The sequence below is a fragment of the Macrotis lagotis genome, chromosome 1 (assembly GCF_037893015.1).
Source record: "Macrotis lagotis isolate mMagLag1 chromosome 1, bilby.v1.9.chrom.fasta, whole genome shotgun sequence".
NCBI classification, from domain to species: Eukaryota; Metazoa; Chordata; class Mammalia; order Peramelemorphia; family Peramelidae; genus Macrotis; species Macrotis lagotis.
The window spans coordinates 796,634,234-796,658,177 of NC_133658.1; the positions used below are offsets into that span (position 1 = coordinate 796,634,234).

At 44.9% G+C, this 23,944-nt stretch overlaps 2 protein-coding genes across 8 annotated transcripts in view; one reads left to right on the top strand and one right to left on the bottom strand.

The window, feature by feature from the left end:
• Positions 1-947, bottom strand: part of LOC141508302 (butyrophilin-like protein 2) — a 33,253-nt gene extending 32,306 nt beyond the window's left edge. For all 5 annotated transcript variants that reach the window (XM_074216791.1, XM_074216790.1, XM_074216789.1 and 2 more), the window contains exon 1: positions 186-947. In XM_074216791.1, the coding sequence (XP_074072892.1) occupies positions 186-482 (297 nt within the window). In that variant the 5' untranslated portion in view covers positions 483-947. The remainder of the gene's footprint in view (positions 1-185) is intronic.
• LOC141508303 (myelin-oligodendrocyte glycoprotein-like) lies at positions 153-23,855 on the top strand. 3 transcript variants are annotated; one of them, XM_074216792.1, is made up of 5 exons: positions 153-7,667; positions 8,783-9,121; positions 12,484-12,598; positions 14,189-17,763; positions 23,173-23,855. In XM_074216792.1, the coding sequence occupies exons 2-4, from the start codon at positions 8,881-8,883 to the stop codon at positions 14,283-14,285; spliced, it is 453 nt and encodes a 150-aa protein (XP_074072893.1). In that variant the 5' UTR covers positions 153-7,667; positions 8,783-8,880; the 3' UTR covers positions 14,286-17,763; positions 23,173-23,855. The 3 variants fall into 3 exon arrangements, with proteins under 3 accessions (XP_074072893.1, XP_074072894.1, XP_074072895.1); XM_074216793.1 differs by having other exon boundaries at positions 153-7,383; XM_074216794.1 differs by having other exon boundaries at positions 153-665.
• Positions 23,856-23,944: the final 89 nt, after the last annotated feature.

A 23,944-nucleotide genomic window follows, 5' to 3' on the forward strand; every position in this document is an offset into this window, starting at 1 on the left:
GAAGATCACTAATTTGTGAAGATTTTCTCTAAATATGTAAGTGTAATGCTAACTCGATTGCTCCCGGCTGAGGAGAAAGGGGTGGAGGGAAACTTTGTGACTTGGAAATATCCATGCGTGTATGGATGAAGATCAATTAGGAACTAGAAAAGTTAACTTGGCGCGGGGCGGGGGAGAACACTTACTGGCGGACTCGGCTTCCAGGATGGCGGGACGCTCTGTGCCAAGCTCCAGGGTTTCTGTGCCACTGTTTCAGGGACCTGTGAGTTTGCGGACCATTCCAGGATGGTGAGGGAGTGGGGCGGCCACGGCTCTCGGCCTCTGCTCTGCGAGTGACGCCGGGCTCCCTTCCGTGCCGAATTTAACTGGAATGTGCCCCGTCTTAACTTAGGTGACGTATTATTCCCGCCACCATTGAGTGACCTAGGCGGCTCGCTCCTTCTATTCTGCAGGCGGCGACTTTTAAGGCTCCTTCTGGGCATCTCCAGACCTGGCTCCGCCCTCGACCTCGCCCCACATCAGCCCACTTTCTCCCACTCCTCTAACGTCGCGGCTGGTTCGCACTGCCTGGTCTGGACCCCGCCTCCCTCAGGAGCTGACCGGTTCAGAGAGGCGGGGCCGGTCCTGTATCCTCAGCTCGGCACCCCCTGCTTGCTACACAGCAGGTGCGTAATGAATGCCTAGTGGCTGGAGTTCTGCACTAAACAGGTGTTTCTCCGGCTAAAGGTTATGGTGACATGTCAGGAGGAGGTAAGATGAGAGGGAGAGCAGGGAGCGGAGGGACCTCCAGGAGCTGGTCTGGCAAGGGAGGAGGGAAGGAGGAGCCCCGGGCACAGGTAAACTGAGGCTTCCACTCTATCCTCCAGTTCACAGCAAAGATCAAAGAGCCAGGCAGGGCCCGAGGCCCAGTCCAGGAGGCTGGCAGCCAAGAGCAGGGAGTAGCCCGAGCGTAGCTCCCTCTGCCTCTGCAGCCCAGGCGGAAGTCAGTGGTGATGATGAAATGTTGAGCAATTGGCTCTCCAGAACATGTTCAGGCAAATGTGCAGTATCAGAATTTTTCCAGCAATCTCTAGTCCAGTCAATACAAGCCCTGATTTTGTAGCCTTTGCCTATTTCTGAGGTGTCACTGTTCACACCGAACACCGAGCAGCTGCTCTGGGCTGCGCTCAGCCAGCTTCAGCCCAGCCCTGATGCCTCAGGTGAACTGGGGACCCCTCGGTGCTTATTCAGTCTTGTCTCCCCTCCTTAGATGGTTCTCACAAGCCAGACTGGTTATCTGATGCATCAGGTCCTTCACAGGTGGATGCTGCACACTTCCCTCAGCTCCGCTGAACCTACAGGTCACCCCACACACACACACACACACTGTCATCAGACACCTGGGATTCCTCCCTCTGTAACAACTGTTCCTAGCAGACTGTCTCAATAAATGTCATTTTAAAGAACTCTAACATCATTCTACTGAAGTGGTGAGGGTTGGGTATGTAATCAGGAAAAAATACATTCAAATCCTGCCACAGACACTTACTACTGGGATCTGGAGGAAGTCACTTCTCTTTGCCTGTTTCCTTATATGGAAAATAAAGGAGGCTTTAAAGTCCTTTCCAGTCCGAAGTCTATGATCCCATGATTCTCTAAACTTATGATACAGTCAGTTCCAGGAAGAATTGGAAGATGAATTCAAAGGGGCTATTTACATGCAGGAAGTTGTTCCTTCAGAAAGAATCCTGTGTTTGGAGTCAGGAGAACTGAAATCAGTCCTTCTCTCCTCCCCCCCCCCCCCAGAAGCTGTGAGACCCAGGCAAGTCCCTCCCCTCTCTGAGCCTGTGCCCTTCATGTCTCAGGTAGTTCGGTCCATGCAGGTCCTGCTGGGGTCAGCAAGGAGCACACCAGCAAAGCTGCTAAATGGGAACTAAGTTAAACTGAAAAATGACAGAAGCAACACCCAGAAAGCTGAGGATTTTGCTTTTGTCCCATTAGGATCCTAGAACCTCAGAAGGTCGCCTGGAAGGGAGCTCAGGGATCATCTAGTACCTGCCAGCACAAGGTCTAGGACAAAATCCTTTGTTTTCCTTTCAAGCCCTTCCTCTCCAGCCCCTGCTTCCTCCTCAGTCTTCTCCCTCAAACCCCCAGGTCTTCTCTCCAGTGACTCCAGCCTCTGGGATGCTCCTGCAAAAAGACAAGCTAACTCTCAGCTTGGGGACTTTTATGACATCCAGACCTGGAATGTTCTTCCTGCTCTGGTTGCTCCTGGCTTCTCTGACTTCTTAAAGTCCAAACTAACATCACCTCCTGCAAAGTATTTCCTGCTCACCCCAGAAAAACCCAGAAAGGCTTGTCCATGACTCAGCCCCTGGAGTCTCCTCCATGGGGCCCCCATCTTAGCTCAGCTGGGCAGCCACAAGGCAGAGCCTCCTTCTTGCTTTCTCTCCATTTTAAGTATTTCTGTCCTTATCCAGTAGCCAGGGGACATTTTGAACCAGGTCCTGTCCCCAGTTCAGACCAAGCCTCTAGGGTCTCTGGGCTGCCCTAACTGCTTTCCTTCACCTGCTTCCCTGGGGCCTCCAGGAAGGCATCTGGGAGCAGCCACAGAGTCAGAAGACAATTTTACAATGACAACAAAACATTATTGCTGGTCTAGCCTTAGACTTTCAGGGTCTTTCTCCACCCACTTTTCTCCCAAGAGGAAGCAAAGACAAGCTAAGCTGGATCCAACATAAGCCTTGGTCCTGCCAAGTTTGTTAACCCCTTGGAGCTCTGCCCTCAGAGAGACCAATCAGGCCTGGGGTTTCCCACTGGAGGGTTGGGGGACCTGCTCTCTGTCCTGAGCCTCAGAGACCTACCTAGGAGAAAAGACTCATCCCCAGGTTCTGTGTCCTGGGGTGGGTAATGATCCACTAAGGACTTCTGTCCTTTCTTCTGCCCACGTTCTGTGCCCTTCACTTCAACTACAGATACTATGTGTGTCCTCTGTCCCAGCCCAGGGATGTTGGAAAGAAAAGAGAAGGCATGAGAATTTTTGCCCCAAGAGGTTTATAGTCCTGGGAGTGTAAGTGGGCCAGACAAAAGAGGATGGACTTGCATAGTTCAATGGATAGAGGAAAAGCTCTTGAGACTGGAGGACACCAGATGTGTGTCCTTGGACAAGCTCCCTAACTTCTGCCTGACTCATTTCCTGTAAATAGAGGATACTAAGAACTTTTATTGCCCACAGTTGTGAGGATGAAATAAAAAAAAATTTACAGATTGTAGCACACAATTAAATCGTGATCTTATTGATGCTGTTGTGTTGTTTCAGTCCTGTCATCCTTTGTGACCCAATTTGGACCTTTTTGGGCAAAGATACTGGAGAGGTTTGCCATTTTCTTCTCCAGTTCATTTGTCAGATGAGCAAGATGAGGAAACAGGATGAAGTGACTAGCCCAGGGTAACACAGCTAGGAAGTGTCTGAGGTAGAATTTGAACTTTGATCTTCCTGACTCCAGGACCAGGACTCCATACACTGAGACACCTTGCTGGTCTCAAAAATACTATACAAATGGGAGCTCTTATTATTGTTGTTGCTATTATCATTTATTAACCACTTACTGTTTTCAGGACCATGTACTTAGTGGTGAAGAAGAGATAATGTTTACATTGAACCAGGACACTGCTTTCAAGGAACTTTATCTGTAGTAAGGATAGTATAGATATTATAGATCTACAGTAAGATGCACAAATAAGTATAATAGTCATTAGTATATGCTAAGTGGATTGACTAAGGGCAGAACTCATTGGTATTCAATTGAATTCAGCAAACAGTAACAACCTACTTTGTAGGACACTCTGTCCTAGGTAATATGGGAAAGTGAGCGCTGTTATACCTGAAGGACCAGAAATGGGCTGTGACATCTGAGATGGATTTTAGAGGAGGGGGAGCATTTAAAGAGAAAGACAAAGAAGGAAGGCATCCCACTACCAGGAAACATCGTCATCATCACTAGCATGTCTAGAATGCTTAAATGTTGACAAATTCCTTTAGAAATGATCACTTGAAAATATTTCTTAGCACAGTGCCAAGCCCTGGAGGACTTGGAAATACCACATGCTGTAAAAGGGAGCCCCTGCCCTCAAGGATCTTCCAGTCTATTGATGGAGAAATCAAGGAAGCAAATATGTACAAACACAGGATGCCAGATAAATGGGAAATAAATAAAAGGGGGAGGCCCTGGAATGAAAAGCAGTTATCTCAGACATTCTGTAGAAGTGATGTTTAATGGCTCTTGAAGACAGGAGGGAGGTCAGGGGTCAAAGGGACAAGGGAGCCCATTCCAGACATGGGGAGGGAAACCCAGAGAGAATGTCCAGACCTGAGAGGGAGAAGGTGTTGTTTGTGGAGTGACCAGGTGACCTGTGTCACTGGACTGAAGACTCTGTGCTGGGAAGTAAGATGGAGGAAGACAGGGATGGTGGGAAGGGTCTGGCTGAGGAGCATTTTGAATTTATTTTCTGAGGCAGTAGTCAGGCATGAGACCCTAGTAGTGCAGTTGACAAGATCAGCCTTGGACTTTAAGAAAATCAGTTTACTGGCTGCAAAGAGGATGAGTTGAATTTGAAAGGGACCTGAGGCAGGGAGCAAACACTGCAGGATTAATGAAAGGAGTAGGGTCTGCACTAGAGCTGGGGCCAAGTCAGAGGAGAGAAGGAGCTTCTCTGCAGGATGTTTCAAGTAAAACTGAGGGGCTTCTTCATAAATTTTCATGTTTGGATAAATACCAGCTGCAATGATTAGTATTTCTGATATTCCCGTCATTGTAATCATTATCTTGTGGTTATTACTAGGGTTGTTAGAATCTAGTGACACACTAATGATGAAGCCCCTAGACCAGGGTCTGGCAGACAGTAAGTTCTAGGGCAACATGATCATGGTCAGCATTGGAGAGACAAAGAGCAGCCACAACCTGGGCACTGCCGTCCAGGAGGTGACACACGAATAGAAAAAAACAACCTACAAACAGCTGCTGACATCAGACAGAGAAAAGACCAGTGGAGACATCTGGAGGGGAACCAGCAGCAGGTGGGAGGTGGGGAGAACTAGACCAGACCTTTTACAGGAGGAGGAATGGGACTGAGTCTGGAACGAAGCCAAGGAGGCCGAGAGGTAGAGGGGAGGAGGCATGGCATTCTAGGCAGAAGGCATAGCCAGTGCAAAGACCCTAAGGGAGAAGAGATGGAGAGCACTATTATAAGAGTCTGGTCATTTTTGACTGAACCATGGAATATATGAAGAAAAGTAAGATAATAAGCATGGGCTGGGAGGTTGGGGCCATGAGGGTCTAAAAAGATGGAGGCATTTGTATTGCTTTGTATTAGTAGCAGGGAGTCACTGAAGATTCTTGATTAAGGTGTGACCTAGTCTGACCTACCCTTCCAGAATAATCCTTTGGAAACCAAAGAGGATGGGTTGGTTGGGGGGAGAGACTTGAAACCATGAGATCAGGAAGAGACAGTTATTCCAGGGAAAGAAGATGAGGGTAAACTGAGAGTGCGGGCTACCTGAGTGGAGGGGAGTGATAGGAAATAAGAACTATTATGGAAACAGAAACTTCCACAATTGAAAACATCCTGAATATTTGTGATGAGAGACAAGAAGGAGGTCAGGGGGACACCAAGACTGTGACGCCCAATGAATGAGAAGAATGGTGTCCTCAGTAGAAGGAGGGATGTTTGTTAAAAGTCTTTTTACATGACACGTGTGATACCATATGTCTGAGAAATCAATGTGACTCAGTATTAAATAACAGGAAACCTCTAAATAAGAGATAGAATGATTTGGAGAATAATACCAGCTACCATTTCTAATACTTGTTGATAGCACAGGTAGCAAGGTGGCACAGTGGAGAGAGCCCTGAATCCAGAGTCAGGGGACACATGATTTCTAATTTAGCCTTAGATACTTACTAGATACTTCCTGACCCTGGGCACATTATTTGGCCACTGTCTGTCTGTGTCCTCAGTTGTAAAAAGGAGATAATAATGGCACCTAGCTCCCATCAAACAGTGTCAGGAACATCATAGTTAATAATGCAGTAATTATTTACTTCCTACTTTTACTATGATGTAAGTATTATAGTATTATCTCCATTCTACAGACAGACAGATTGATGCTCAGACACGTTCAGTTGTGTAGGTGTAATGCTATTTCTACAAAGGACAGAAATCCCATGAATCTAGACCTCTCAGGTCCACAAACCCTATTTCAGATCCTCTCACATAACCATGACTATTCATCCCCCTAACTGGGAGGGCTATGAGGCGGTATGTCAATCAACAGTATAGGATCTGGGGCCTCAGCTGTGTTTGAGACATGAGAGGGTCCAGGTCTTATAGACAGATATCCAAAAACAACAAAGACCAAGCACAATGATAGAGTAAATACAAGGCCTCCCCTGACCTCTTCAGATTCCCCTCCAAGCAGTGTAAACTAACACCTAAACATGAAAACTGGACAGACTGAACCAATGAAAGGATGTAGTGACATCGCTTCATGGGCCAAGACAAATACAAAGGTTGGGCAGAAAGCTCTTCATGGGGTGTGAGTGGAGTCCAATCCAGGGCAGGACTTGGGGGCTTCCGTCAGTAGCAGCCACAGAGTTCTGGAGCTCTCAGCCCAAAGACAATAATGGAACAAGAACATTGGTCAGAATGTGAATACTGGTGACCTCTGCTGGCATGGGGGCAGGGCTGTGGTACATTCCCCACACTCAGTTCTAGTGCCTGTGGCAGGAAGAGGAGGGGCATGATGTCATTAGAGCCAGCAGCTTCAGAGGAGTAGGAAGGCTGGTCACTGTTTCACGAGGGACAAGATTTCTTCTGGTCATTCGCCAGCAAGAGTAGAGGCCAGAGAGCAGCGAACATCCCTGTCCTACGGTCATGCTACCTTAGAAGCATAGAAAACGTGCAGAACCCATAGCTAGCTCTGAAAACAGTAGCACAAAATCGGAAGCTAGAGACACTCTGCCCTCTAGCCTGGGAGCAGAGCCCAATTTCAACATCAAGGTGGAAAGTAAAGAAAAAGCCTGGGAAAATGAGGAAAAACAATGGCAGAGAAATTGAAGACTAAAATTCAGAAGAGAATAATGTCAAAAAGCCTAAAGGCAAATCCTTTAAAAATATTTATTGGATATCAGCCTGGCAACGATTTCTGAAAGATCCAGAAAGAACTTTCATATAAAGTAGGAGAAGGTGAGGAAAACTTGGTAAACAAAATGAAAGTAATGCAAGAAAATTATGAAGAAAAAATCAGCATTTTATAAAGACCCAAAGCAACTGAAGAAATAACACCTTGAAAAACAAAAGTGGGCAAATAGAAAAGGAGGCACAGGACAAAATCACTGAAGAAAGGTACTCCCTAAAAATTGAACTAATCATGAAAAATGTGTTAGAATAATTCTCTGAAAAAGCAATGCCTTCAGTGTAATAAAGAATAGACTGTTTAGCCAGAAGCATCTATCCTCATCAAAAGGTATCCTTGGAAAGGTATCCTGTATCATTCAAAAACCAAGACTGAACCAAGAGAAAGGATACACATTTTAACTGACAGTTTGGTGATTATGAAATCAACCATCAATTTAAAACTGGAAGGGACCTTAGAGGACAGTTTTTTCAATCTCTCTCTTTTGACAGAGGTAGGAATTGAAACCTAGGGAAGGAAGGAAGCACCTAACCAGGTAGCTAATTGAATAATGAGGAAAGGAAAGAAAACCAATTATTAAATGTATACTAAATACATAAACAGAATAGTGAGGTAATCCCCTCCATCAGAGAGATTCTGACTAACCTGAGAGAAACTAGAAAGACAGCAATGGTAGCCAGGGAAGGGAACTGTGGTTTATGGATTTTAAGGAATGGAGCAAGAGACAAATTTTCCCCATAGGGAGTGGTTACTGTGGATTTAATCACACAGCTCTGGGTAAGAAGGGGAAAGGTAAGATTGGCTTGGGGGTGGCTACATGATTGAACCACAGCTTCAGTGACCAAGAGGAATATGTCTGAAACACAGGGAAAGGACTTTCTGCAGTCACAAAGGAGGAGGATGGCAGAGCCAGGTCCAGAAGCCAAGTCTCTCAGCTCTCAGAGTCTCTGTTCATTCCAGTTCCACAAATGTCCTATGAAAGTCTCAATACCTCTAGGAACAAATGTCATAGTCAGTTTTCAGTTTTCTTCTATGATAACCTTGGCAAGAATGAGTGGATCAGGCCCCTTCCAATGCCAACCTGTGGAGATCCAGACTAGGACACCAGGCTGATTTATTCATCTATCCTAATGACCACACTCCCCATTCCCCAGGGACCTGAATCCCTCCTCCACCTAGAGACCTCCCCTGGCTCTCTGTCCCCTCCCTTCTGCTAACTCAACTGACTAGACAGTAATCACAGTGGCCAGTTAAAAACCAGGAGTCTGGGCTCCCTCTCTACGTATAAGTCATCTCTCATCTGTGGCAGAGCAGAGTATTGCAGAGCCTCCCTTCAGGTCACTGGGGGCACCTGGTGCCTTCCTGTCCCCATCCTTGACCCTCCAGAATCCAAAGAGATTCCCTGCTTTTCTGACCATATAAGGGAGTCAGGACAAAGTATGCTTTGTCTACAAGGGGATGGCAGGAAGAAAAGTGGTTTGTCCAGAAGTGAATCCATGGAAGGGCAGTAGCTGATCCAGAAATCATCAGCTGGGCCCCAACTACACAAAAAATTCTCTGAATCCTTGGTCTACATTGTCCCCTGATCTTCTTCGGTTTTGTCCCTAGAACCCAAGAGAGGAGCATTCTCAGTGACGGGTCCTGCTCAGCCCATTCAGGCCAAGGAGTGGGGAGATGTCACACTCTCCTGTGAACTCTCCCCCAAGATGGATGTGAAGTGGAAAAGAAACCAGACCCTCGTGCACAGGTTCCCCAATGGGGAGAAGCTGGAGGAATCCCAGGAGACTGTGTTCCAGAGGAGAACGGAGCTCCAGACACATGACGTGGCTGAGGGAAAAGTGACCTGGAGGCTTCAGCAAGTCCAGGTCCCTGACTCTGGTTCATACACTTGTTATGTCCAGTCACCTGAGAATTATGATGAAGCCCACATCAAACTGCGGGTAGCAGGTAGGTCTTTCAGGATTGATGGGTTTGTTCTGAATCTCCCTGTTAGGACTGGAAGTGATTTCAAGGATCAAAATGTCTTCATTTAAGAAAGGTGACACAGAGAGTGAGGGCCTTCGGAAAAGTTCATTCATTTTGGAAATTTCTGGGTTGGGAATCAGACTGAGCTCTTCGCACTTCAGATCAAATGCTCCCTGGGATCCTGTTTGTGTGTGTGAAATCACAGGCTTTGATAAAGGGATAAACTCACTCTGGGTAGGGATGATGGCAGAGGGACTCAGCTGGCTAAGTTTGGAGTCAGGAATACCTGGGTCCAGATGCTGCCTCTGACCCTTATTCTTTGTGGGACTGTGGACAAATCAATGAAATTCTGTGTGTGCGAATTTCAATAAAAAAAGATCTTTATGGGGGCGGCTAGGTGGCCTAGTGGATAAAGTACCGGCCTTGGACTCAGGAGTACCTTGGTTCAAATCCGGTCTCACACACTTAATAATTACCTAGCTGTGTGGCCTTGGGCAAGACACTTAACCCCATTTGCTTTGCAAAAATAAAAAAAAAAAAAAAAAGATCTTTATAGCTGTTCCCACACTGTCCAAATCCTAGGCCCTTGTGAAATGATGTGTATAAGTAGTTCCCTATTAGTATGAATTTAATACATTTTAGTTCATTCTATCTGACTTCATGATTATAAAGTATATGATCATTGGTACAACCCCAGTGAAAGTATTCAGTGGAATTTCAAATCATAAACCATTTTGAAGATTCCCTCATCAAACTAATCTGGATCTTTCTCTCTATTGAAGTGGTGGGTCATTTGGAACATAATTTAGTTCATTTCTATAAGCTTTTATTTCAGTGTCTTTTAGATCAGTCTGTAGTTATTTACATATTTATTTCAAACCCATAAGATTAATTCCATCCATAACCACCATGTAAAAGTCCCTATATTTTTGACATTTTAGGGGTAGACAAATTTACCCTGATTTTACCAATGAACAACTAATTATTGGAAACTGATAAAATAAAAAAGTCTTAAAGCTCAGAAGTCTTCCCTAAAGATTTAGGCCACTGGGAAGAAACCTCTGGAAAGGAAACACTAAAGATGAATAAGAGAAAGTTTCAATATGAATCAGAATCCTAATGGAGAGAAAGAAAAAAAAAGAGACTAGAATAGTGGCACAGGGAGAGGAATGAGCCTGAATGATCTGGGCAACTTCTACTTCTGTGACCAGAGGAAAAGAAGGAAGAGGAAAGAGGTGGAGGATCTCAGAGGATAAAGGAAGGGATGGGAGAAGGCTCATACTCAGGTTCACACTGGGCCCCAAGATTCAGTTTCCTCCTGGAACTGCAGAGTTGAAGGGAGCTCAGAGACCACCCAGACCTAAAGGGTCTAAAACATCTAGTCTCTGACTGAAAGCCTTCTGGAGAAGGAGGCCTTGGCCATTTCTGGGGCAGCTCTCCTAAACAGGAAGGCTAAATTGGCCTTCCTACCTCTATTTTGCTGTTGTTCCCCATTTAGCTTCTGAGACCAAAAGGAAGAAATGATGCGGGACAATTGTTCATCTAGTGGAAGTCATAAATTTGGTCTATAAATATTAAAAGGGCGTTCTGTCTGTACTCCACAAATAGACACCATTAGTTCATCTGAAACACAGACAGATATAAGGGGATTAACTTAATTTCTCTACCTGGACAGGGAACACCTCAGGAGCAAGATCTACATCACCTGACTTCTCTTTCCTGTGCCTTCCCTAGCCCAGGGTCCTAGGACAGTTCTGCACAGGTCCATAGAAGACTCTCAGAAAGGACATCTTACCTTGATTAATCAACCCAGCTCTGAAACATTTTAGGAAGAGCCCTGAGGCAGGGAGCGATCACTTCTAGTTTGGGAACCCATTTTGGCCATGGATTTTGCCACCATTCAGCCTCATGAGAATGTCCCTTTGGCCTCAGAAGATACTTAGCCCCTGAAAATCCTTCTTCCTATAGACAAAACAGTATAACTCTGAGGTTCTGAATGGGAAACTATCCTTATCACCTAAGACCCAAAACAGCAAAGGCACTTATTTACCTGAACTGTCTAAGATGCACCACAGATAACATTTGACTCTAATTATCCTCTACAAAATAAGTTTCTACTTTTGTTTCTACTCTAGGTTCTCCTCTGTCCAGTTTATCTTACACAGGCTGCCAAAATCATTTTCCTTATCACTCAAATGTGGCCATGTCACTTGAACTGTTTCAGAAATGCCCATGGCTCCCTATTGTCTAAGAGTCATCCACAATCTGGCCCCACCAAAACTGTACAAAGTCTTGGCTCCTCCCTCTATTGTCCATGGTACTGATGAGTACATTGGAACACTGAACTCTTTAGGACTTAGGGAGAGGGAAGGTTACTGAAAAAGGGGAGTGATGCTGATAGAGACTTTTTTGGGAATTAAAGAAAGTCATTTCTGGAAGGGACATCAGAGGTTATCAGAACCTTCCTTTATTTACAGGGGAAGAAAATGAAGCTCAGTGACCTATCAAATTTCAATTAGCCACAAACTGACAGTCACAATTTGAAACCAAATTTTCTGCTTTTCAAAGACTAAGGCCATTTCTGCTCTCCACTGTCATCTTGCCGCCCCCATGCTCCTCCTTTTATGGGTGACCAAACCAAGGTCCAGGGATGTCAATGGACCAATGTGACAATTTAGTAGAAGGTTAACCCTAGGGCTGTTGCAATCCTGGCTATTCACATAAGAGCCAGAGAGATTTTATAAATGTGGACATAAGAACCAGATCCATATTGGACTTGAGTAAGATCATCTGGAATTTGAAGAGGTGGGACCTAATCCTCTCTCTCTCTCTCTCTCTCTCTCTCTCTCTCTCTCTCTCTCTCTCATTATGTCAACATAACCTCTTCCCACCCCTGCACTCTGGACCTCTGCCTAATGATGGGTTTGGACCAGTTGTGATCCAAGGTCTCATCAGACTCTAAAAGTCTCTGATTCTCTAAAGATTCAGCTAGGAAGTCATGGGAAGAGGCCTGAATTAGAGTTAGAGCATCCAGGCTTCAGTTCTGGCTCTGTGACTTACAAGTTGGAGCATGGAGGCTTCTCTCCCTGCTATGTTCTTCTCTGTAAATGTGGGCTATATTCTTTCTAAACTTTCTTCCAATTCTTCCATTCTGTTCTTTGAAGTCCTGGGGAAGCTCGGTTTTGTGGGATGTTTAGAAGCTGGTGGAGGGGACGATGACAGAATCATCTCTATACAAATCATTGTGCTTGTCCACTATTTGCTGCCCTGGGCCACAGAGATCAGGGTCCAGGGTTTGTCCTTCCCTGATTTCCACAGTAATGAGTTTGGGGGCCTATTTTCAGGGAATTTCTCCACCTCTCAGAAGACACGTATAATCATGATTGTTGTTGTATTCCTGGTCGTCCTTGGTCTCTTGGTGACATTTCTCCTATGCAGCAGAAAGAGAAAGAATCAGAGGTAAGAGGAGGGTCCTGCCCTTAGGCCTCTACATTCTACTACACACTGGATCCTGTAACTCTTGCTATGAGAGGCATCTGAGGAACCTTGATGTGTTGGTCTAGGTCACCTTCTTTAGATCTGAACACATTGTCTGGCCCCGGCTGAGGGACCTGGGATTTCCCAGGATGCCAAAGTCTTGTGTGGTCCCTGTCCTGAATGGGCTGTGTCAAAATGGATTCTCCTTTGGGAGTCATAGGGATGACTCTTGGGAGAAACATCTTAGCCATGTTTTCTCCTATTCCTGATCCTCTCCCTACCCCCTCCAGGACCTGCAGGATTCCTGGGTTACTTTCCAGGTCCTGGGGGATGCATGGACATTACTGGGGCTGACGTTTACCTGACAGCCTGTTCCCAGAATTGTTCCCTTGAGTCCTTGAATGTGGACCTGCTCTCTAGAACCTGCCCAATCTATCCTTGGATGTCCAGACCTGTCCTCCCTTGGCCACTCTTCTGCCTTAACCTTTCCCTTCCCCAAGTTTGCCCACCAAGAAGCTGATTTTAGGAATTAAGTCATTTCACCTTGCCTAAAAATTGCTAATCAATGATTTCTAGTTTCTGGATTGGACTTTCCCTCATCTGAGTCTCCCTTAATTCTAGCAGGCTGGTCCTAGGTGCCAGCCCCTCTCCTCATTCTCCCTGTCATTGCCTCCATCTCCTCTGTTCTGAATGTGGCAGCCCCCTTCCCATGCTCCTGCCCCTGGTAAACTGAGGCCCTGTCTCTCAGGGATGATAGCTGGGGCTTCTCACAAGAAGTCAATAGGTTCCTGACTTGCAACTCAGGTAGGTACCCCAGGTCCTGCTGATTTCTCAGCTGTTGCCTGACATTTTGTCCTGTTAGTTGTCAGATATTCTACCCTTGAGTATGATCATAAAATTGTTATTTTTTTATTTGCAATTGATCTTTTTAATTCATTTCAAGGGCAATTGGGCATTCTTCCTGAGTTCAAATCTGCGCTCAGACTCTTACTAGCTGAGTGACCCTGGGCAAGTCACTTTTTCCTGCTTGCCTTAATTTCTCAAAATGGGTGAGAGGAGAAAATGGCAAAGCACTCCTGTACTGTAGCTAAAAAAAACTCCAATTGGAGTTGCAAAGAGTCTGTCTAAAAATACTGGACAATTTATATTGTTTAGAAAACAACTCATTTCTGTTTTAAAATGTATTTTGTTACAAATTTACTGGTTTATATAACCCATTTTTAATCTTTTCTGTAATTTGGTTCTTAGGAATCCTTTTTCATTTTTACTTTCCTACTTCCTGACTGTGTCAACTCGGACTAGTTACTTACTTCTCAGTGTTTTGTAAGACTAGAGTAACAGAGGAGGCACTAACCAGCACTGCTAATAAAAATTCTCCCTCCAGAATTCCCATTGCCAATGAAATCCCAAGTGCATCTCCTTATCCTTTAGAAAATCAGCTATACTGACTTTTAACATATTCCATTATTTTAAAAAGTAATCTTTAATTGTTCTTTTTAATTTAAGAAGTATTTAATTTATGTTATAAAATTGCTAAACCTTAGAAAACAGTTGATTTTGTTTTATTGATAGAATGGTTATTGATCCAGCTCAAAAGAAGAATGAAAAGAAGAGCAGGGACCAGCAGGGATCCCCCATCCTCTCTTGGGGAGCACCAGCTTCCCTGTGAGCTACTGGAAAATTCAAATCTGATCTCAGACACTTACTTATTGTGACTCTGGGCAAGTCGCTTCACTCTACTTGCCTCTGTTTCCTCATCTGAAAATAATTTAAAGAAGAAAATATCAAACCATTCAAGTATCTTTGACAAGAAAAGTCAAAATGTGTCATGGAGACATAGACATGAATCAAAATGAGTGACTGAATTGTGAAAAAGGAGTGTGTGTATTGTAGATGATTTGTTCCAAGGGGCATGAAGGTGACTGAGGCAGGTACTGTGGAACTCTTGTATTGTATCTTGGTTAGACCTGGAAGATCCCCAGTCATCCACTTTATCCTGAGCCATCAGCATCATCTTGACTTGCATCTTTCCCCTGGACTCTGAAGACCCAGGAAGCCAAAGTGAGGCTGACAACTTTGACAACTCTGCCTGGATTACCTCCAGTACATGTCTGGGTCAAAAGACATCTCCCTTATCCCTTTATCTTTTGTACCCACTGACTCCAAATTCCTGTGGCAACAGCCAAATGATGAAATGTAGGAATTACACAGGGGGTCCAGGCCTTGAGGTTGTTCCTAGAACTCAGTAGCAGGAGTGGGATTTGTCACCTCGGCGGAACCCCTGCACCATTAAATTTTGATGACACCATGTGTTGCAGCTTGCTTCTATTCGGGGCCCATGGCCACAACCTCCCTCCTGGAGGGAAGCTAAGAATGAGGAGTCCAGCCTCCACTGTGCCCTCAGGGCACATAGCCAGCAGCTTGGTCTTTTGGCAGCCCAGACCAGGAAACAGAAGCAGGCGGAGCCAGTAAGCAGGAGCCCCCAGGGCATGAGCCCATTGAGCTGAGGGAGGGGAGTGAAGAGAGAGAGACTGCAGAGCTCTGTCCTCTGCCCCTGTTACAGGACTCTGGAGCTCTGACCACATTCAGATCCTGATCACAGTCTAGGCTCCCCGCATAGAACAGCAGGGTCCATCCCACCTCAGCCCCGTGGCAGAGGGGGGCGCTTATGGTCATTCACAGACCAGGAGGGAGGACAGAACCTCACACACTGAGACCCTTGTGGGAGTGTCCCAAAAGCTCAGGAAGCACCCCCAAAAACAGGCTTAGGCTGGGAAAATGAACAAAGAAAGAAACAAGAGGAAGACCATTGAGAAATATTTTGCAAATGAGCCCAAGAAGGATCAAAATATTCAGTCTGAAGATGAGGAAGCACAAGCTCCTGCATCTAAAAACTCCAAGAAAACCAGAAATTGGGCTCAGGCTATGATAGAGCTCAAAAAAGACTTTGAAAATCAAATGAGGGAGTTAGAAGAAAAACTGGGGAAAGAAAGGAGAGAAATGTAGGAAAAACATGAAAATGAAGTCAGCAGCTTAGTCAAGGAAATCCAAAAAAATGCTGAAGAAAATAGCATGCTAAAAAACAGCTTAGGTCAAATGGATAAAACAGTTCAAAAAGTTATAGAGGAGAAGAATGCTTCAAAAAGCAAAATTGGCCAGATGGAAAAAGAGATAAGAAAACTCTCTGAGGAGAACAAATCCTTCAGACAAAGAATAGAATTCAGGGAGATTGATGAATTTACCAGAAATCAGGAATCAATACTTCAAAACCAAAAAAATGAAAAATTAGAAGAAAATGTGAACTATCTCATTGAAAAAACAACTGATATGGAAAACAGACTTAGGAAAGATAATTTGAAAATTATTGGAATACCTGAAAGTGATTTTCAGGAAAAGAGCCTTGACATCATTTTCAAAGAATTACTACAGGAAAATTGCCCTGATATTCTAGAAGCAGAGGGCAAAATAGAAATGGAGAGAATCCACCGATCCCCCAAGAAAGAGATCCCAAAAAACCAAGCCCCAGGAATATTATAGCCAAGTTCCAGAACTCCCAAGTCAAAGAGAAAATATTACAAGCAGACAGGACGACACAGTTCAAATATCATGGAGCTGCAGTCAGGATCACACAGGACTTAGCAGCAGCTACATTGGAAGCTCTTAGGGCTTGGAATACAATATACCGGAAGGCAAAAGAGCTTAGAATGCAGCCAAGAATGAACTACCCAGCAAGGCTGAATGTCCTCTTCCAGGGGAAAAAGATGGACTCCCAATGAACCAGGGGAATTTCAAATGTTCCTTTTGGAATGGCCAAAGCTGAACAGAAGGTTTGATCTTCAGATACAGGACTCAGGTGAAGCATGGAGGAGAGGGGGGAAATATGAGGGACTTAATGAGGATGAACTGCATGTATAGAAAAATGATACTGATAATATTCATATGAACCATCTCAGTTAATAGAGCAGGTAGAGGGAGCTTTTATAGTTGAAGCACAGGAGAAAGCTGAATCTGAAGATAAAATATGGTGTAAAAATGGAGTCAATAGAAAAAAAGGGAAATGGAATGGGAGAAAGAAAAAGGAGAGGGGGAATAGGCCAAGATATTTCACATAATAAGATTTTTTTTATTACAATGAGCTATTGCTATGATATGGAAGGGGGGAGGCAAGGGGGAATGAGGGAACCTTTGCTCTCATCAGAGATGGCTAGGAGAGGAAACAGCATATATACTCAATGGGATGGGCCATGGGGGAAAAGTGGTCAGACATAACACATTTTCTTTTTTACTTCTTGCAAGGGGCTGGGATTGGAAGGCCTGCCCAGGACCATAGGGCCAGGTGGATTCTGGGCCTAAGGGGTGGTATGGGGGCTCAGGGCTTCTTGGCCCCAGGACCAGGGATCTGTCTGTTGCACCACTGAGCGACCCTACAGCAGAGTCAGAGTGAAAGGAGAGAGAAAATAGAGTACATGGTAGTGGAGAAATAAGAAAGGAGGGAGTTGCGATCAGCAATGACAACGTTGGAAAAATATGGAAATAACTTTTGTGATGGACTTATAAAGAATGTGATCTACTCAGGACTGAGTTGATGGTGTTGGAACAAAGACTGAAACACATTTTTTGTTAATATTATTTGGGGGAGGGTGCAGGGCAAGTGGGGCTGGGTGGCCAGCCTGGGGCCACATAGCAGGGTGATCATTGGGTGTCTGGGGCCGGATTCGGACCCAGGTGCTCCTGGCTCAAGGGCCAATGCTCTGTCTGCCACCCTGCCACCCCTACTATTATTACTATTTTATTTTATTTTGGTGTAAGGGGAAGCTCTGGACCGGGGCCACCCATGAAGGTCATATGACCTGGGCCGTGAGACCCCTGGAAGTCTGAACCTGCCTTGTAAGGTATCTTATAGGGTACTGGGACGGCTTCGCTAACAGGATGTGGCTCCGCCCATGGGTTGGAACTTGGGAGGAGCATGTACCCTGGGAAGAAAGGGTTACTGGATAAAAGAGCGCTGTGCAAAAGTTCGGGGGGCCATTTTCTGCTGTTCATGAATAAAGATGCTGCTGTTGTAAACCTGGCTCGTGTGTGGCTGTGAACTTCCTTCCCATCCCCCAGGGCGGAAGCCGGAGTGCACCCGAAGACCTCGGAGAGAGGTAAGCCCACGGCTAGGCTCATTCTCAAGGCAGAAGCAGGTGCTCGGGTGCACGTTTCAAATGTGCACGTTTCACATGGCGCCCGCACAGGGACTCGAAAGCACTGCATGCTGAGGAGAATCTGAGTCGTAGCCGACCTTAGCTAGCTGGTCTAGTTAAGAGGAGCCACACACAGTCTTGAATATATATTCAAGATGGGGAAGAATATTAGTCTTCCGGTGGTGGAGCCTGAAGAAAAGGGAGTTTTAGCTTGCAAACTGTACAAATTATGTAAAAAGAATGGGTTAAAACCCCACCTAAGGCAATGCAAGGAATTTGTGGAAAAGTTATTTGTTATTTCCCCATGGGTGGAACATTCGGGAATCGATGGCAAAGGTTGGAGGGCAGTAGGACAGCAAATGAGCTCATATCACCAGGCTGAACCTGAATTTGTTACCCCCATGGACTTTAAATTCTATAAGGTCATTAGCACGTTGTTAGAAGAACCAGAAGAAATAAAGGTGAAAGTGCCGTGCTCATGCCAGGTAGGACCTTCCTTGTGTGGGTCAGAAAGAGATGATCAATCTGAGTGTAGTTATGAAGAGGTAGAAGAGAAGGAGACTCCGTTATACCCCTGGAAGGAGTTGCAGCGGACTCAGGACAGTGAGAGAACTCCCAGAGAAGAGATAGCCTGTTTTGATAGATCTAAAACAGTTTTCAGGGAGGATATGGCCCGTAGTGGGGGCTCGAGACTGTATGGGGAACAGTTGCGTTCCCGTGGGAAAAACTTGGGGGAGGAAGTGGGATCATGGCGCAGGGAGAACAAAGAGGCGGAGACCCAATTAAAGAATGTAAACTTAGGGTCGGAGAAAGAGGCAGAGACCCAATTAAAGAATGTAAACTCAGGGTCGGAGAAAGAGGCGGAGACCCAATTAAAGAATGTAAACTTAGGGTCGGAGCGCCATCTAGTGAGCGAAAATATTATTGCTCCAGTGAGAACTTCTACTTCTTTACAGATAAGGGATGCACCTCTCCCTACTTCTAATTCCCTTTTTCATTCAACTCCCCTTGGTTCAGGCACCTCTTCGAAAGGGAGAACTTATCTGACATTTTCCGCAAAACCAGTTAAGACAGAGCCTAAGAGTACTCAGAAACTAATGTTTTCTATGAAGCCAACTATGACAGAACCTGAGAGTGTTTTGAAAAAGAGCATTAGAGTAGCAGTTGAAGAGGGAGAGAGGCCAGATTTGGAAGAGTGGGGCTTTCCACCAGTTTTATGTCCCTTGGAGATTAGCTATGACCCCCAAGGGAATGAAATAGCTGAACACAAACCACTACCATTCCTACTGATTAAAGAGATAAAGAGAGCTGTTAATGAGTATGGTCCTGCTTCTCCTTATGTTAGGCAGTTAATTACTAATGCTACCATGACTACTCTTTGGACTCCAAATGATTGGAAGGAAATTATGTCTGCAGTCTTATCCCCCAGACAGTATGTTACATATGTAGTACTTGTTCGTAGGGAGTGTGAAAAATATCTGAAGGGAATGCACGTCCCTGGGCAGGAACAGCGCAATTTTGATCTGGCCATGGGTGAAGGTCCCTTTTCTAACCCTGACCAACAAATAAATTATGACAAACCTCTTAGGGATGCTGTTACATATATATAGTCACAGGCCTTGTCTCGCCTGGATCCTCCGGGGAAAATGAGGGAAAAGTTTTCAAATTTGAAACAAAGGCCAAACGAGAACCCTGCAGATTTCTTAAGCAGGGTCATTGAAACAGTAAAAAGAACCATGGGCACAGGACCGGGGGCTGAAATGCTTACTACTCAATTGGTTAGAGAGGGATTAAGGCCCGCATATCAGCAACTTATTGGGAATTTAGGAAAGGATGCGACTATAGATCAAATATTGGATAAATTGATAGATGCCCCCATCAATGATCCTGTACAAGCTATGCAAGGTGCTATTGCTGAATTGGCCAACACGGCTAACACTTCACAAAGTGCCATTGCTGAATTGGCTAACACAGTGAAGAGTGTAATGGTAGTTACTCAAAAAAGATGTTTTCAATGTGTCCAACTTGGGCATTTCAAAGGACAATGCAAAGTGATAAGGCCTATTAGATGTTTTTACTGTGGCAAGTTGGGACATATTGCAAAAGATTGCCGAGCAAAGAAGGGGACCCTACAGGGAAACGGGGGGAGGGGCCTCCCTTTTCACAAGAGAGGCCCCGAACAACAAACACAATAGAAGACCAGGGCACGAGGCACAGGGCACAAGGTACTGGGAACCAGGACTCTCAAACCCGATTGCAAGACACTAGTAACACAGTGAAACAAATAAAGCAAGACTCAATGACCTTTATATACCCTAGTAGTCACACAACCCTTCTCACGGAACCGTACTCTAATAAGGAAAGAGAAATAGAGGGACAACCTTATGATAGATTGGTAACTGGTTTGGAAACTAACCACCTCCTAAATGTCCCTTCTCAAGTTATTCTGGCTAATAAGAAGACTATTCTTGTTTCAAACTTACATAATATCCCAATTCCAATTAACCCAGGGAAACCTATAGCTAAGGGGACAAGATTACAAGGTGGGCATGAAGTAAATATCAATTGGTGTACAAAGATAGAGTTGGCAAGACCAATGTTAGAAGTAATGGTACAGGGAAAAAAGGTCATGGGGATGATAGATACAGGGGCAGATAATTCTTGTATCAATATAGATCAATGGGGTGATTGGCCGACTCTAGCAGATCCAATAACAATTCTGGGGGTGGGAGGCAGCCAAGGTGCCCTGTGATCTGCAAGATATCTACAGTGGTTTTGTCTAGGACATTCAGGACTTTTTAAACCGTTGCAAATTACAGGATTGTCCTATGCACTATGGGGAAGAGACCTCATTTCAGCACTAAATTTGCATGTGACCACCCCTGAGCATTTAAACTTGTTGGGGTCATTGAACAAGTGAGCTGTCCCCCTATCCAATGGAAAACAGAAACCCCTGTGTGGGTTGATCAATGGCCCTTAACGCCTGAAAAGCTCACTGCTTTAAAAGATATAGTAGCAGAATTACTTCAGTCTAAGAGAATAGAACCCTCTTTAAGTCCTTATAATTCACCTTTATTTGTTATAAAAAAGAAAACAGGCAAATGGAGGATGCTCATTGATCTTAGAAAAGTCAATGAAGCTATGGTACTTATGGGTCCTTTACAACCAGGACTGCCCAGCCCCACAGCCATACCAAAGGATTCTCACCTGGCTGTGATTGATATAAAAGATTGTTTTTATAGCATACCTGTCCATCCTTCAGATAGAGATAAATTTGCTTTTTCAGTCCCTTCTAGAAATCTCCAAGAACCCTTTGAAAGATACCAATTTTGTGTCCTTCCCCAGGGGATGGCTAATAGCCCCACCTTGTGCCAACAATATGTCCATAATATTTTAAAACCTATAAGAGATTCAGAGCCACAGGTTACAATCATACATTATATGGATGATGTACTTATAGCTGCTCCCCAACGCCAACAAACATTGCAAATATTACAAAGGGTTACTGATGCTCTACAGCTCTACGGACTACAGGTGGCGCCAGAAAAAATTCAACTTACACAACCGTACAATTACCTAGGGCATATATTAGAGGGAAACATTGTCACCCGTGTTTCTCCAAAAATAAATTTAAAGGGACTGAAAACCTTAAATGATTTTCAAAAATTAATAGGAGCTATACAATGGATGCGCTCAGTAATTCCTATTCCAGATTCCCAGATGCATCCTCTTTATGATATCTTGAGAGGGGACTCATCACTGAATTCCCCTAGGAGTTTGACTCCTTTGGCCAAAAAACAGATGGATAGTATTTTAGAAAAAATTACATCGGTTGTGGTTCTACAGGATCCAAAAGAGCCCATATATGCCACCATTTTAATGAATGATACCCCGATTGGCTGTCTATATCAAATGCATGGGGTGTTGGAGTGGCTCTATCCTGAGAAACAAAAACGCATTTTACCAAATAAATGGAAAATGCTAGCCAACTTTTTCCTCTCTATTGCAGAATGTTCCTTACTCTTGTATGGTCGATATCCTGTTCTAAATCTTGCTGCTTCGGAGCTTTCTTTATGCTCGTTTTCAGAAGAAATCCCCGAGTGGGCTTCTCTACTCTGCCTTTGCTTTGTTGTTTCGCTTCCTTTACCACCTCCCCTTCGGGGATGGACTTTACTTCCACTGTCACGTCCCCCATCTGTTATAGCTCTGTCCCCTGTGGAAGGCCCTAATGTTTTTACTGATGCTACAAAAAAGAACCGGGCAGCTGTCTATGTTCCTTCCAGAAAAATCTTGAAAGTTTTCCCAACTGAATATTCTTCTGCTCAGAAAAATGAACTTCAAGCTATAATCTTTGCTCTACAACTATTACAACATGAACCCTTTAATCTTATCACGGATAGCCTCTACTGTGCTATTTCTCTTCACAATCTTCCTGAAGCTCAGCTCAATCTTCGCTCTTCCGCTATTTCCCCTCTGCTCTACAAAGTTCAGACCTTACTATTGCAAAGGACCTCTCCTGTCTATGTTCTTCATGTCCGTTCACATGTGTCCTCCTCTGGTCCTATTTTTGCAGGAAATGACGTCGTTGACAAAGCTTTACTTTGCCCGTTGCAGAAGGAAGCCTCTATGGCACATTCTAAATACCACTTATCTGCCAGATCATTAAGACATCTCTTTGGCCTTTCTCGAGAGCAGGCCAGAGCTATAGTAAAAAGATGCTCTGCCTGTGTCCCTTTTTTTCCCAGACCTAAGGAAATGGCTGTTAACCCCAGGGGTGCCTACCCTAATGCACTCTGGCAAATGGATGTAACCCACTATACTAGATATTTGATACATGTATGTGTGGACACATACTCCAAATTCATTATGGCCACTGTCCAACCTAAGGAGACAGTGAGGTCAGTTATTATCCATCTTCTTACTTGTTTTTCCTCTTTCGGGGTTCCCGAATCTATAAAAACTGATAATGGTCCAGCCTATAAATCACATGCCTTTACACAGTTTTGCTCTGAATTTTCTATAAGACATATCACTGGCATTCCCTATAATCCTACTGGCCAAGCCATAGTAGAACGTGCCAACAGGTCTATAAAGACCCTTCTTGAAAAACAAAAAGGGGGAATTTCCCCGGGCATAAAGAATTCTCTGCAGGCATGCCTGGCACAAGCCCTCTATACCCATAATTTTTTATCCATTTCTGAGGAGGGTTTGGTTCCTGCCATGGTCTTTTTTACTCATCCACAGTCTCAGGGCACAAATATGGCAAAAATCTCACACACCCCTACTATATGCATACCAGGCACAAAAGTGTACTGGAAAGATCATGAGGGTGTTTGGCATGGCCCTGGAATAGTACAATTCAGAGGACAGGGTTTTCTATCCATACAGCCCGAAGATGGACCAGATGGAGAAGAAGTCTGGGTGCCAATCAAATGGGTCCGAGAAGTCACTACGGCGCAGAAAGACAAGGAGAGGACAGAGAGGACTGAAACGAGCAAGACTGAGACGAGAAAGGAGGCTACAGGTGTGCAGAAAAAGGACTGAAATGACATTGGGTTTGACGATGCTGTTCGCCAACTTAGGCGGGACAATTGGAATAATGGTTACTGATCAAAAGTATTGGGCTTTCATCCCCTCTCCACCATGGCTGAAAGCTCTATCTTGGACTGACCCTATGCCTTTTGTCCTTTCTTAAGATAACCCTGGAACGATTCAAAGGAGACCTCTTTCCTTTGTCACCTTTTACCCCCCCTGTTGTTAACGAAAAGGGGGAATTGTAAGGGGAAGCTCTGGACCGGGGCCACCCATGAAGGTCATATGACCTGGGCCGTGAGACCCCTGGAAGTCTGAACCTGCCTTGTAAGGTATCTTATAGGGTACTGGGACGGCTTCGCTAACAGGATGTGGCTCCGCCCATGGGTTGGAACTTGGGAGGAGCATGTACCCCGGGAAGAAAGGGTTACTGGATAAAAGAGCGCTGTGCAAAAGTTCGGGGGGCCATTTTCTGCTGTTCATGAATAAAGATGCTGCTGTTGTAAACCAGGCTCGTGTGTGGCTGTGAACTTCCTTCCCATCCCCCAGGGCGGAAGCCGGAGTGCACCCGAAGACCTCGGAGAGAGGTAAGCCTGCGGCTAGGCTCATT

Coding starts and splice junctions, on each gene's coding strand:
- LOC141508303 (XM_074216792.1), top strand. CDS start 8,881: ATGGATGTGAAGTGGAAAAGAAACCAGACCCTCGTGCACAGGTTCCCC. Junction 9,122..12,483: donor CATCAAACTGCGGGTAGCAG/GTAGGTCTTTCA, acceptor GCCTATTTTCAG/GGAATTTCTCCACCTCTCAG. Junction 12,599..14,188: donor AGAAAGAGAAAGAATCAGAG/GTAAGAGGAGGG, acceptor TTTTATTGATAG/AATGGTTATTGATCCAGCTC.